The sequence below is a fragment of the Mastigoproctus giganteus genome, chromosome 4 (assembly GCF_048544385.1).
Source record: "Mastigoproctus giganteus isolate SK-2022 chromosome 4, ASM4854438v1, whole genome shotgun sequence".
Classification (NCBI taxonomy): Eukaryota; Metazoa; Arthropoda; class Arachnida; order Uropygi; family Thelyphonidae; genus Mastigoproctus; species Mastigoproctus giganteus.
In genome coordinates, this window is record NC_143578.1 from 109,022,584 (window position 1) to 109,038,108 (window position 15,525).

General features: G+C 38.7%; 1 protein-coding gene across 3 annotated transcripts in view; it reads right to left on the minus strand.

Moving 5' to 3' along the window:
• The window catches only part of LOC150086985 (peptidyl-glycine alpha-amidating monooxygenase B-like), a 627,331-nt gene that overhangs the window by 117,479 nt on the left and 494,327 nt on the right, over positions 1-15,525 (minus strand). For all 3 annotated transcript variants that reach the window (XM_090372880.1, XM_090372878.1, XM_090372879.1), the window contains one exon: positions 4,152-4,228. In XM_090372880.1, coding sequence (XP_090229006.1) covers positions 4,152-4,228 — 77 coding nt within the window. The remainder of the gene's footprint in view (positions 1-4,151; positions 4,229-15,525) is intronic.

Sequence of the window (15,525 nt, forward strand, 5' to 3'; positions counted from 1 at the left end):
TCTTTTTGTTATTTACTTTTTGGTTCAGATCATAAAGGGATGTCAATTGGCACTTTTCTGGATGGCAAAAGGTTGCAAGTTCTAATGTTCCCTTCAAAGAGCTAGTTTTTGTGAGTCCACAGTTCTTTTCATTCTTTGTTCATTTACAAAAAGTTGTGCTCCTTCTTTGGCAGGTGTGCATCTCACAGGTGTGCAAAACAAAGCAACAGGTCAGTGTTGCTTTGTTTTGTCTTCTCATTTTATTTGTTTATTTCATTTTCTTATTTGGTTGGCTTGGTACACAGGAGTAGAATCACACCCTTACCGAGTTTAGCCTTAAAAAGACAGCATGAATTTGCTGCTTACATCATCGTGTGATGCTGATCAATGTTTGTAGAAACTTGAATCTTCTACTCTTATACTCTAATGGAGAGGATGTTTGTTTGTTTCAGGAGTTATTAAACAAGTTGGTACTAATGTGTCTCAGGTTTGGGTAGTGTGATATACATTAGAGTACTAAATTCCAAAGATTACAGCAAAATTTCCTGTACTCTGCTATATTCAATTATTATATTTAGTGATAAAAGTCAATCAGATTTAGACAGAACAGTTTGGAAAGTAAGGTTTAAATTAAATGCCATATGCTTGTATGTGCGTGTGTGTGTGTTGTCATTGGTGTAGATGTTTATAGGCACAAGGGCAACTTAGGCCAAAATGTGTATTCTGGTATCTGGATAGATGCTGGAAATTTGGTTTATTTGATTTTAGAAATATTCATATAGTCTGGTGTGTTTAAGATAAGCAAAGAGTTCATCCAGATTAGCATTGTTTCCCAACATGTGGGTTAATGATAAAGGTTCTTGCATTTGCATCAGAGAGTGGAAAGTATGATTTCTGATGTGAGAATGGATTGAACGGTCTAAGAGAACATGCTGGACTAAGTTGTGATGAACAATGCATGCATATAGGAGGATTGTCACCCAAGAGCAGGAACAAGTGGGTGAGGTGTGTGCGCCCTATGCGTAGTCTTGCCAGTATTACCTCTTCGTGCCTGTTTCGCCTGTAGCTGGAGTTCCATAGTTGTGGGTCACGTTTAATTTCAAATAATTTATTGTTCACATGGGTCTTCCAGATGTTTAACTGCTGGTCTCTACAGATATGTCGGATATGTGTTAGTAAATCTATATAAGGTACTTGGTAAGATGGAGGTGCGGTACAGTTTGGATGTTTGGCTGCCTGGTCTGCTGTTTCATTACCTACGATGCCAGCATGCTCCGGAATCCAACAGAAGCTTAGAGTATGATTCCTATTCCATAAATGATTTAGATCAGACCATATTTCTTTTACTATGGGATGTGGAGTTGAGAATATATTCCTTATTGCGGACACCGTACTCATGGAGTCTGTATATATTAAACTACTGGTGTTGAGATGAATACTGATATTCTCAATAGCTAGCTGGATTGCATATAGTTCTGCAGTACAGCTGCTGCATTCAGTCAAGAAAGATACAGACACTGTGAACGAAGGAAAAACTGCTGCAGCACCTACAGCGCCGTCTGATTTTGAGCCATCAGTATATATTATGCAGCTCTGCGCATTGCTATAAGCATGCCCTTCATGCAGTTGTTTGATGTTACAGTTTTCCAGGGACTTTTTTCCCCATTGTTGGAAATATGTGTCACAGTAAGGTAGGTTTGTGGACCACTTGAACTATAAGATCTAGTGTGTTTTTAAAATGTACATTCCAGCGGTGGAGCAACTCTTGTAGTATAACACCAGTGGGCTTACTGTTATAAAATATTATCCATTTAGGATTGAAGAGTAGTTGATTGAGATGATCTGGAAGGCTTTTAAGTTTGGCTGTGTAGGTGAGTAGTAACATTTTCCTCCTGAGGTGGAGTGGAGGTTCGTTTGCCTCTATATAGAGACTTTGGACCGGAGAAGTTCGGAAGGCCCCAAGAGCAGTGCGAAGAGCACTGTGTTGTATGGTATTTAGTCTTTTAACCACACTTTTCCTGGCTGAGTCATAGACGATTGCGCCATAGTCTAGACGCGACCTGATGAGAGAATGATACAAGTGCAGAAGGGTGTATCTATCTGCACCCACATGCTATGGCAGAGATAGCTCCAAGTATATTGAGTTTTTTCAAACAGATGGTTCTAAGATAACTTATATGCATGGAAAAATTTAGTTTCACATCTATTGTTAAACCCAAAAAGTGGACATTGCTGGCAAGAGGGATCGGATGATTTCTTAATTTAAGGTCAGGTTCTGGATGTAATTTGAGTTTTTTACAGAAATGGATCGCAATTGTCTTTTGTTCTGATAGACGGTAACTATTTTGTTGAGTCCATGTCTCCAGCTTATTTATGGAGAGTTGTAGCTGTCTCTCAATGGTATTAATGTTTGATGAATGGCATGATATGGCAAGATCATCAGCATACATATATATATATCTCTACAGTTCTAGCAATATTCTGTGTCATGGTGTTTAGCCTAATTGCAAAGAGGGTAGCACTAAGTATGGACCCTTGGGGTACCCCTTCTTCCTGGATAAAACATTCTGACAGTACATTCTGGTGACGAACTTGAAAGGTTCTGTGCTTAAGAAAATTCTGAATGAATTGTGGTAAGTGTCCTCTCAACCCCATAACTTCACTAATAGAGTGGACTGGAGATTTGCGAATGTATCTCAAATTCACAAAGGGGATCAAAGGTGACAAGAGTAATTACAGACCTGTAAGCTTAACTTTGGTTCCTGGGAAAATAATGGAGTCACTGTTTAAAGAAGTAGTGCAAGCCATCTAAAGACAGAAGTGCAGCTATACTTCTGTCACAGCATGGATTTGTTAAGTGGAGATCTTGTCTGGCCAATTTAATAGGATACTATAATATAGTAACAAAGGAATGGGACACAAAAAACAATTTTGATATTATATACTTGCATTTCAGAAAAGGTTTTGATACTGTTGCACATAACAGACTGCTGTACAAATTGGAGCAGTGTGGCATTAAGGGCAAGTCTGCTATGGATGGGAGGAGACATGTTCCATATGAGTGTGAGAGAAGACAAAGAGTTGTTATCAATGGACACTGTTCTTTGTGAACTAATGTTATAAGTGGAGTTCCCCAGTGTTCAAGTGCTGGGCCCATTGTTATTTTCTGTATTTATTAATGGCTTAATGTTGAAGTTTTCAGGTGGTATGAAGTTTGGCAGGACGATTAATGATGGTATGCTACTTCAACGAGATGTAGAAAAATTAGGTGGTTGGGCTGAGAAATAGCAATTAAGGTTTAATATTGACAAATGCAAAGTACTGCACATTGGTACATCTTAATGTACCAAATGTGTGTGAATTCAGCTAGTGGAAAATAAAAAAAAGACCTGGGTGTAATGTGCGGTCAGATATGAAATTCTCTGAGCAGTGCAGAAAGCTGCCAGGACAGCACATGGGGTTTTGTTAATGATATATAAGAATTTTGCTAGTAGAGATAAGGGGGTGATTATTCCATTTTAAAAGGCAGCATTCAGGCCTCATCTTATGGACTGCATACAGGTCTGGAGGCCTCATTTTAGGAAGGATGAAGAGCTGTGGTGCAGATACAGCGAAGGGCAATGCTATTGTTGAAGAGAACAAACGAGTGCTCTTTCCTAGAAAGGCTTCAGTTCTGCAAATTGCAGTGTCTGGAGATCAGGCACCTGTGATGTGATCTGATTGAGGTGTTTAAGGCTTTGAATGGATCAAGCAAGCTCAATGCTGATGGGAGTCTTCCTTTTGCTCAGACTACACACATGAGGGGCATAAATTCAAATTGCGGAGGTTGGTTGCAGAAAGATATGTAGAAGTTTGCTTTTATCCCACAAGTGGTTGACTGCTGGAACGAACTTCTGTCTAATGTTGTGGAAGTGGATTGCTTAAACAAATTTAAGGAAAAATTAGACAAACTATTGGAGGGAATGGGTATGCAAAATGGCATTTTTTTTTTTTGGTTGCTGCTGTATAAACTTGCTTTCTTATATCATTTGCCACCATTAATACTAATATAATTAAAATTTGTAATGGTTATAATGATGTTCATACAGTTTTGTGGTAATAAAAGTATATGATTAACCCTGTTTCCCCATAAACAATGCAACCGGCAAAAATTCACTGATAATAAAACCTACCATACTGCAATGGCTGGCCCCATTGCCCCAGATACTTTCCATCAGAAGAGAATCTTACAATTCGGCTGTTGCAGTATCTGAAAAAGAAGGAGCTTTTAAAAAACTTCTATTCAAATTGGAACTGAAAATGCGATACTTCATAAGCAGTTGGTACAAAATAAATATTTACCATAATTATTAACACTCCTTAGCTTTCCTTTAAGCATATTGAGACTCTGGAATTAGTTTGGTAGTCACATTAAAGCATATGAATGAATTACTTATTGTGAGATGCCAGAAGGTTGACTTTCAGCTAAGAGTTGGTAAATTCTCCGACACTACGTACACACTGTACTGCCATAAATATTGTTATGTATTTTGAGTGATATATATATACACAGTCCATTCTGGTTATTTGGGACACATCGGGACTAGTGCATTTTGGCCCGATTAAGCGGCTGCCCCAATTATCCGAAGTTTCACGTAAATAGTTAAAAATACAATGTACCCCCCCCCCTTTACAATTAGTTCACTGTACAATCAAATCACATTACAATGAACTCACCATAGTAAAGTACCGTTCACTATACGATGTGTAGTAAGCACTGGTCATTGTGATCACGTTTGTGAATTGAATTTTAATTCTATTAAACAGCAATTCTAATTAGAGAAAATAGGAGGAATATTATCCACAGGCTATAAAAGTAAAGATATATTAAGCACAAATTTACCCTTTATTACCTTACCAATTAAAAAATTAAATGATATGTGAAAATCGGAAGAATATACATGATAATCGGAATAATTAATACATACTGTAATATGTACATACGAACTAGTTGACATTTCTGTTCACTGACATTTGTGGGTGGGGTTAAAATTTAGAACAGTTAAAAGATAAGCAATCAATAACAAAGAACACGGTACACACACATTGCAAGTAACACGATACGCGCAAGTGAGAACGGAGTAACGAGTTACAAAGCTTTAAAAATAGGAATGAAGAGAAGATCTGAAAATTAATTTTTTTATATGATTGAAGATTTCATGGAAGTGTAAACACATTTCACCATAATAACCCACAGAATTCCAGCTGTTGGTATTATTGCAAATTCAGTAAGATCGAGCTTACTGTCCGTTTATGATAGATTTCACTAACAGAAAAGTCCAATAAACAGGTGACTGCTAATTGTTTTTATTGTTTTATGGTCGTGACCTCCAGAATTTCAACTGAACCACGTGGTACCGCGGAGACAATCGTAGGATAATCTCCAGTGCGGCGGTCTCCTGCTCCGATTAAACGGCATGCTGTCCCAATTAAGTGAAGTAAACCCTGGTTATTTTCTCAATTAGTTTCTGTTTTTTAAGATTTGCTCCAAATAAACAGCTGCCCTGATTAACCGGTGGCCCAAATAACTGGAATCCACTGTGTATATATATACATATAAACAAAATTAAACCTCCGATTTGCAGTATTAAGTATGTTCTTTATGTGATACACACTAAAACAATTAATAGTAATAATTTGTAATTTGTATCACTGTACAAATTAACATATTCACAAAGCACTTTTCAAAGCATTCCACAAAGCAGGGTGATCTCCATACAGCATTTAAAATTGCTCCAACTATTAGCAATTAGTAGGACATTTGTCTAAATGAGAAAATCTGTTATTGAATAAAAATTTAAAAATGAAAGAGATTAGGCCTACAGCTCCAGGGAGCTGTATTTTAATCTCTTTTCTTTTAATGATTATGCACAAGGTGGAGAGAAGTCATCCTGTGTCAGTGAGGGGGGGGGGCAGTGTAAGTTACAAAGGTGTCGCTGACCTGCACTGCTGTAAAACCTCTGAAGTTTACTTGGCAAAAATTTTAAATAAGGTTGCAATACCTCTTAAAATCATGTTCAGTGGAGTTCCCTGGATCTTCCAGTAGAACTCACACCCATTTATATGGCTAAGTTATTACAAATTGTCATTGTCAGAATAACTGATTAGAATTAACAAAAAAAGAAGTTACAGTGAAAATTTTATATATTAACTACGTGAGACATAACAATTGTGTCTCAATCTTTTGGTCTGATTGGTCTTGATGTCCACATGCTGTTATTTGTGTAAACTCTGTGAGATGACAGTGGGTTCCCATAGTACACTGCATCACATGGAAATTTCATAGGTATTCTGCCTGATCTTATATGATTTTATCACAGGGTTACATGAATACTCATTTTTATATTTAATCTATTATATTCTAGGGAATCAATGTGAATGGAGAGTACCTAAATTATTTACGATTTGCAGATGACATTGTGGTCATAAGCCACACTCCTAAAGAATTAGAGGAAAATCTTAATCAGTTATGCAGAATTAGTAAGGATTTTGGACTAAAGATGAATATGGCTAAAACAAAAGTAACGATGAATAAGTATGCCATAGAAAGGATATAATGATTGGAGGAGCCGTAATTGAAAAGGTGGAGTCATATACTTGTCTGGGACAAGTCATCAGCTGTAATAATGATAAATGGCTGGAAGTCAAGAGAAGAATAAATTTTGAATGATAGCATTCACGAAATATAGTCACATACTGAGGAGAAGCAATATCCCAATTAGTCTGTATACTCCCCCACCATGATTTAATGAAGTGAAACTTGGGCACTCACCAAAAGAATGGAAGAGAAGCTGAAAACTGCAGAGGGAAGAATGGAACAAACTACATTAGGAATCAGATTGTTAGATAAGAAGAGAAACATATGGATTAGGCAGCAAACTCAAGTAAAGGACATTCTTATCAAAACAAAAGAACTAAAATGGTCTTGGGCAGGACACATAGCTTGAAGACATGATAACAGATGGACTATGACAATAACAGAATGGTACCCAAGAGGAGCTAGAAGAAAATCTGGAAGACAATGACGGAGATGGATAGCGACTTAATGAAGTCATATCACAATTTCAGCTGTGAAGGTAGTAGCTAGCTAGAAAACATGCAGCACTAAACCTCCATAGTTACATTCAGTGGCATTGCTATAAGTTTTGGGCCTAAAGTTCACTAAATGGTCTATCTGTTTTTATTCAATATAAAATGCCAGTGCAATGCATTATATAACGACGGTCGTGTTCAAAGCCGCTAAGTCGATTTTTCTTATTTATTGATTTGAAATTATTGTTTTTCTAAAACTTTTGATTTAAATTTAGTAGTATAACATTATTTTGTGATTTTTTGATTAATTTGGTGTATTTATTCTTTACTCGGCCTTGTTGTAAAAGTATCGGTAAGGGTTTCCACGTGTTCGTAACTACCGTTACCGTTAGTAACTTTCCCGCCATTGTGATACCGTACTAGATATACCGTAGGTTATATACCGTACTAGATAGCGTTAGTTGAACTTCGTTAGCAGTTAGATTGTACGTTTAAATAAATACATATAACGACTTAGATTACAAACGTAATATAATTAATAACATAACATAATTAATTAATAAATTAATAGAATCATGACTCAGACCAGAGCAGCAAAGCAAAAGGCTCAAGCTAATGGAAGTGCTGTGGCTCAGAGCAGAACTGAGGGGGGCAGTTGTCCTCTGACTCACAGCCTTATAAAATGCACTGTTTGCTTGATGTTTGCAGAGCAATCGGGTAAGGGACATGATACTGTCAAGAGGGATGTCTTTGTGTGTGCGCGATGCAAGGAGTGTATCGATATCAGGCAACAACTCGGCGTTCTTGTGGGCCTATATGAGAGCTTGAAGGACAGGGTGGATGCCCTCGAAGAAACTAAATTGAGGGGCCCATCAAGCTCTCAGCTGCCCACATCAACGCCAGAGCTTGCACTTGGGCATCGCGTGACACAGAGACAACCCCTAAGGCAGAATGCGCTGGTCCCGAAGGAACTAGTAGTTGTTGGTGACTCTATTGTCAGGGAAACGGGGAACATGCTTTGTAAAAAAGATAGGTGGAACAGGACCAGGGTATGTCTGCCAGGGGCAAAGGTTGATGACGTTGTAGAGCGAATATCATCTTTTAAGGGCACAAAAGGTGATATAGTTGTATACGTTGGCACTAATAATATTAAGAGTAGGAGACCGGCAGAATTACTTAACAAGTACAGGTCACTGTTGAACAAAAGCCGAGAATTAGGGTTGAATTTGAAAGTGTCTGCAATTCTGCCCAGACACGATAGGAGTGAATATATGATGAGAGCCTTGTCGATCAATTCGGCCCTGGAAAGATTGTGCAAGGCTCAAGGGGTAGAATTTTTTTCAGCCTGGACTGTACTTGTTAACAGGAGAGATTGCTTCTACAGGGATGGGATACACTTAAATAGAAAGGGTGCAAGAATATTTGCTGATGCTATTGAGGCAGTGTTAGGTGGGTCGGAAAACTGCTAGCTTGGGGTGAGACAAAGACCAATAGATTGACAGTAGCCACTGGCAGAGGTGAAAGAGATCCTTGCACTGCTTCTATTAGAATGAGCAGAAGCCTGAAAAACAAGATGCATGGTATTTCAGAGACTGCTGGGAGCCATTGCGGTACAAGTAAACACATGGGTTGTGTTAGGGTAGCTAAGAATAGAAACAGGTGCAGGTATACTTGCGTGTACACCAATGCTAGGAGTTTAGTAAATAAATTTGATGAATTTGAGGTATTGCTCAAAACATCGAAGGCAGATATTGTTGGGATATCAGAGACGTGGTGTCACACAGATATAAGGGATGCAGAACTGCAATTTGGGGAGTACAACGTCTACAAAAAGGATAGACAGTATAGGAAGGGAGGAGGGGTTATGTTATTAGTTAAGAAACACATAAAAACCAAGGAAGTGAAGCCAGTCGACATCGCTGGACAGTGCAGTGTGGAGTCAGTTTGGTGTGACATAAACATTGGGAGATCAAAATTGAGAGTAGGAGTGTGCTATAGGCCTAATGACTCTGATGAGTATAATAAGGAACTGTACAGGGAAATAGAGTGGGCCAGTAAATCAGAGTGTCTTATAATGGGAGATTTTAATTTCCCAGATATTGACTGGAATTTGGGGGCTGGTTACTCACACACTAGCAGGACTTTTGTGGATTTATTGGATGATTGTTTTCTACATCAGCATGTTCGGGAGGCAACTAGAGGGAGTAATACTCTTGATTTGATTATCAGCAGTGATTCTTCATGCATTAAGAATCTGCAGATAAATGAACCACTAGGTGGCAGTGATCACAGTGTGCTGAAGTGGGATTTACTCAAAGAGGTAACTACTATTAGGGGTAAAGGGAAGGGTTATTGCTTCCGTAAAGGCGACTACGATGGACTGAGACAGTATTTAAATTCTATACAGTGGGACCAACTGATGATGTTACCAACAGCAAATTCAAAATGGGAAGCATTCAAAGAACTTATCTTGGAAGCTACTAGGCTTTACATACCAACTAAGAAATATTGTTCAAGGTTTAGGCCAAAATGGATGTCAGATGAACTAATGAGGCATATGGCAGAGAAGAAAAATGCATGGGATACATACAAATTAACACATGACACAGAAGCCTATGATAGATACAAGTTGATATGCAACCAAGTTACAAAGGAGGTTACGCAGGCGAAGGCAGATTACGAGAAATCCTTGGCAAGGGATGCAAAGAAAAACAGCAAAGAGTTCTTTACTTATGTAAACTCTAGAAGGAAGGGGATGAATCAGATTGGTCCACTTGATATTGATGGGTCAAGTGTTGATGATCCTGCTCAGGTAGCTAACAAACTAAATGAATATTTTGCATCGACATTCACACATGAGGAGTTATTCAGCGAGGGGAATGCCAGAGGTGTATTCAACTCTAGCAGTAAGCTACAGAATCTTGAAATAACTGGGAGTAAAGTGGAGGAGAAACTGTTGAAGATAAACACAAGAAAGGCACCCGGGGTGGATGGGATCTATCCAGTTATATTAAAGGAGGCAGCAAAGGAAGTAAGCAAACCCTTAGCCATAATTATGAGAGCTTCCTTGGACTCAGGGGAGGTACCCATAGACTGGAAATGTGCAAATGTGACCCCAATTCCCAAAGGAGGATCAAAGGCTGACACAAGTAATTATAGACCTGTGAGCTTAACTTCTGTTCCAGGAAAATTAATGGAGGCACTGGTTAAAGAAGCACTGCAGGATCATTTAGACAAGACTTCAGTTATAGCTCAGACACAGCATGGTTTTGTTAAGGGGAAGTCTTGCCTGACCAACTTGATTGGATACTATGATGCAGTCACAAAAGAACTGGATGCAGGGAATAACTTTGATATTATATACTTGGATCTTAGAAAGGCTTTTGATACTGTTGCACATGGAAGACTGCTACACAAATTGGAGCAGTGTGACATTGGAGGCAAATTGCTGCTATGGATAAAGGGGTGGTTGAAGGGGAGAAGACAGAGAGTGGTAATCAATGGACACTGCTCATCGTGGACTGATGTTATTAGTGGAGTCCCTCAGGGCTCAGTGTTGGGTCCATTATTGTTTTCTGTATTTATAAATGATATTGATGATGGTATATCGGGCTTAATGTCCAAGTTTGCAGACGATACAAAGGTTGGCAGGGTTGTCAAGGACATTACTGACACTATGCTGCTGCAACAGGATCTGGAAAGGTTGAGCAGATGGGCTGAGAGGTGGCAAATGAAGTTTAACATTGATAAATGTAAAGTACTACACATGGGAAACAGCAACCCCAGAGCAACGTATCAACTCTGTGGTACTACACTGACAGTGGTAGAGAATGAAAGGGACTTGGGGGTGGTTGTGCAGGCAGATATGAAGTTCTCTGAGCAGTGCAGACGGGCTGCAAGAGTAGCTCATGGAGTATTGTCAATGATATACAGGAATTTTTCCAGCAGGGATAAGGAGGTGATTATTCCATTGTATAAGGCGATGGTCAGGCCACACCTAGAGTACTGTATACAGGTCTGGAGACCTCATTTCAAGAAGGATGTAGAGCTGCTGGAACGAGTACAGAGAAGGGCAACAAGATTAGTGAATGGAACAAAGGGGTGCTCTTACGAAGAAAGGCTTAAGTTTTGCAAATTAGTGTCTGGAGACTAGGCACCAGCGAGGTGATCTGATAGAGGTGTATAAAGCCTTGAATGGTTTAAGCATGCTCAATGCTGATGGGATTCTTCCTCTAGCTCAGAAAAATCACCTGAGAGGGCATAAATTCAAATTGAGGAAAGACAGATGTAGGATAGACGTGCGGAAATTTACCTTTAGCCAGCGGGTGGTTGGTTGGTGGAACAGACTTCCATCCCTTGTGGTGGAGGTTGATAGCCTAAATAAGTTTAAGGCTCAGCTGGACAGGTATTTTGAACGAACAGAGGGGTGAAGTGGAAGTGGGTTTTTTTTTTTTTTTTTTTTTGGCTGATGCTGCATAAGCTTGCTTTCTTGCATCAAATGCCTCTACTAATGCTAATGCTAATGCTAAAGTGAAACTTGGGCACTCACCAAAAGAATGGAAGAGAAGCTGAAAACTGCAGAGGGAAGAATGGAACAAACTACATTAGGAATCAGACTGTTAGATAAGAAGAGAAACACATGGATTAGGCAGAAAACTCAAGTAAAGGACATTCTTATCAAAACAAAAGAACTAAAATGGTCTTGGGCAGGACACATAGCTTGAAGACATGATAACAGATGGGCTATGACAATAACAGAATGGTACCCAAGAGGAGCTAGAAGAAAACCTGGAAGACAATGACGGAGATGGACAGATGAAATTCACGAGTTTGTGGGTAGTAAATGGATGGCCATTGCACAAAACAGAAGGAATTGGAAAGTTGCCAGAGAGGCCTTCATCCTGTAGTGGATTGATAATGGCTGATGATGATGATTATTCTAGAGAGAGCTATATGACGAGTGTGAAAAATACAATAATACAAATATAATAAAGAAAAACTTTTCAAAATTATAAGGAACAATCTGCTGTAACAGCATCTGTACACACTTTTATAGCAGAAAATTTGTCAAGTAAAGACTATATATATATATATATATATATACAAATTGTATATATATATATATATAAAAAAAGACACTAATTACACTGGTCGGCATCAATTTCTTCCCTTAAATAATTTCAACAGATTCTCTGTGAGAAATATTAATGACGGAAGATCAAGACAGTTGGTTCAATCACCTTTTCCATCTACTGTATCTATTTTATTTTTTCCTAGAACATTTGGGTGATTTCTAAAGCATTTGGGAACTTTTTATAATATTCGAGAATGTCTAGAATGTTCTAGAATATTGTTACACGTGGAAGGAAGGGTGGGATGTTTCTGGAAGGTTCTAGAACTTTTGATGGAGTTCTATAGATACTTCTCTACTGGTATATATACGAGCGGGTTCTGCATCAAGCAAGCATTTTTGTATTTCAAAATCATATGCATTCAAGAAAGTGAGTGCTAAACAAAGTGAACAAGTGCTTTAGTGAAATGGTGTTTGTAAACAAGTGTGGTGTGCATAAATATAAATCATGAACTGTGTTTAAATTGAAAATAAAATTCTACAATTTCTTAATTGTGTTCTTATGTATATGTACCTCAACTGTACATGAAATATGTTGCATTCTTGCCAAAATAAGCCTGATAGTTTTTGCCACATTTGTAGAGAAATGGTATTAAAGTCGTAGCAGAAACCACTGGCACAATTTGCGAGAAAGGCATATGAACTCTATTTTGGATGTAAGGTCGGAGATCAAGATAAATTATGGGCTCCAAAGATTTCCTGTAACTCATGTTCAAGGATATTAACACGCTGACTTAGGGGTAGTCATAAATCAATGCCTTTTGCTGTTCGAGTGATGTGGCAGGAACCTCAAGACCACATAAATGATTGTTACTTTTGCATGGCCAATATTTCTGGTTTTTATGGAAAATCCAAGTATAAAGTAGAGTATCCTAATATACCTTCTGCTTTGAGGCCGGTTCCTCACGATGATACAATGTCAGTGCCAAAGCCACCATAAACTTATGGACTTGACTCTGATTCAGGATGGGAAAAGAAGTCTCCAGAAGATGCAGAACCCAGAACGAGTATAGATCCAGACTTTTCAACTCTTGATTCTGCAAAGCAGCATCTAATCCCTGGGGGCAGAATTGAATGATTTGGACCTCTCCAAAACCAAGACTCAATTATTAGGATTACAGCTTCAGCACTGGAATCTTCTTGAAAAGGTGTCAAGGTGTCTTTTTATAGGAAGAAGCAATCTAATATAACAACCTATGACTCCATGGATGGTGCTTTGGTTGGGCAGGAATTAATGAAAGAGTTACATCTGGAGCACGTCTCTGAGGAGTGGTGGCTTTTCACTGATTCATCCAAGGTCAGTTTGAAAGCAGCTTTACTCCATAAAGGAAATAAGTATTCATCAATGCCATTGGCCCATGCAGTTCACATGAAGATAATGTATGAGAACCTACAGGTTCTTTTGCAAAAAATATGATATCAAGAATACAAATGGAATCTCTGTGCTGACCTAAAAGTGGTAACTTTTCAGATTGGGTTGCAAGGTATCCAAGGTTTTTATGTGAGTGGGACAGCTGATGAAGGATTGCCACTACAGTGTAAAATAATGGCCAGACTGTTCAGAAACTACACCAGGTTAAAAAAATGTAGCATATCTTCCTTGGTAGATAAGTCAAAAATCTATTTACCTCTACTGAACATCAAGTCAGGTTTGATAAAAATATTTGTGAAAGGGATGGACACAAAAAGGAGAAGAATTTTCCTGTTTGAGGCAAAAATTTCCTCAAATCAGCGAGGCCAAGATAAAAGAGGGAATTTTTGTGGGGCTGAAAATAAAACTGCTATTCCAAGATGAGAAATTCACTAAAAAATTAAATGCTACAGAAATAAGAGTCTGGAAGGCATTTGAAAACATCTGCTGGAATTTTTTAGGCAATGATAAATCACAAAATTACATTAAAATTGTGGATGAGCTGAAAAGCGATAACAGTGGTTCATTTGCTTCGACATATAAGCTCTGGACAGGAGATGTTCGATATGCTCCAATAGCGATATGGAGAGCCTGATGATGGACAGGATCCAGCCAACGAAGTACAGTCTCTGGCCAAATTGTATACTAGGGACCCGTACTCTAATCTGGATTGCACAAGTGCACGGTAAATGTGTAGTAGGGTGCATCGGTCCACACCCCAAGATGTAGAGGAGAGAGAGCACAGAATATTCAGGCCTCTTGTGCACTTTGTGCGGAGTTGGCGGATGTGATCCAGAAAGATCAGTTTTTTATCAAATACGAGTCCCAAGAATTTTGTGTCTGCTGCTACTGGAACAGCATTTTGTCCAAGCCTTAATTCAGATTCAGGATGAAGATTACGCTTATGACAAAAGTGTACGCAAACAGTCTTTTCCGGTGAGAACCTGAAGCCATTAGCAAGTGCCCAGGAATTAAGGCAATCAATGCCTTTTTGCAGTTGTCTTTCAATAACCCTCATGTTGCATGACTGACAAAATACGCTAAAGTCATCAACATAGAGGGCACTGTTTACAGTTGGAGGAAGTTGCTCTGTGATGGAATTTACTTTGATGGCGAAGAGCGTGACACTTAAAACTGATCCTTGTGGTATTCCCTCCTCTTGGCTGAAGGAATGAGAGAGTGAGGATCCCACATGAACTTGGAAAGATCGATTGGCTAAAAAGTTTTTAATAAAAATGGGCAAATGTCCTCTAAGACCAAGGCTATGCAAATCTTTTAAGATGCCAAATCTCCAAGTTGTGTCATATGCTTTCTCTACATCAAAGAATACAGACACCAAATGTTCATGTTTTAGGAAAGCATCCCGGATGGATGTTTCCAGTCTAATAAGATGATCCAGAGTGGACCGGTTCCTTCGGAAGCCGCACTGGATGTTGGAGAGAAGGTCATTTGATTCTAAATACCATATTAAACAAAAATTAACCATTCTCTCCAGGATTTTGCACAGACAGCTAGTCAGAGCAATAGGACGATAATTAGTAGTGACTTTTGGATCCTTTCCTGGCTTAGCAAAGGCAAGAACAATTGCCTTGCGCCAGGAATCCAGAAACTGCCCTTCAATAAAGATTCTGTTATATAGAAGGAGCAGATAATTCATAGATTTTGGTGAAAGATGTTAATCATTTCATAATGGATGCCATCTGGTCCAACAGCACTTGCTTTGGAAACAGTAAGAGCTCTTTTCAGAGTCCAGTCAGCCTGACTGAGTATAATGAAGGACCCGTTGTAGGGATAGACTCTCTTAGACTTAAAATTAAGTGTCTATTTTTCAATTTTATGTTTCAGGACCAGGAACTCTGGGGAATACGAGGATGTTGCAGAGATGTTAGAGAATGTTTCCCCAAGAGAATTGGCTATTGCAGTTGGATCTACA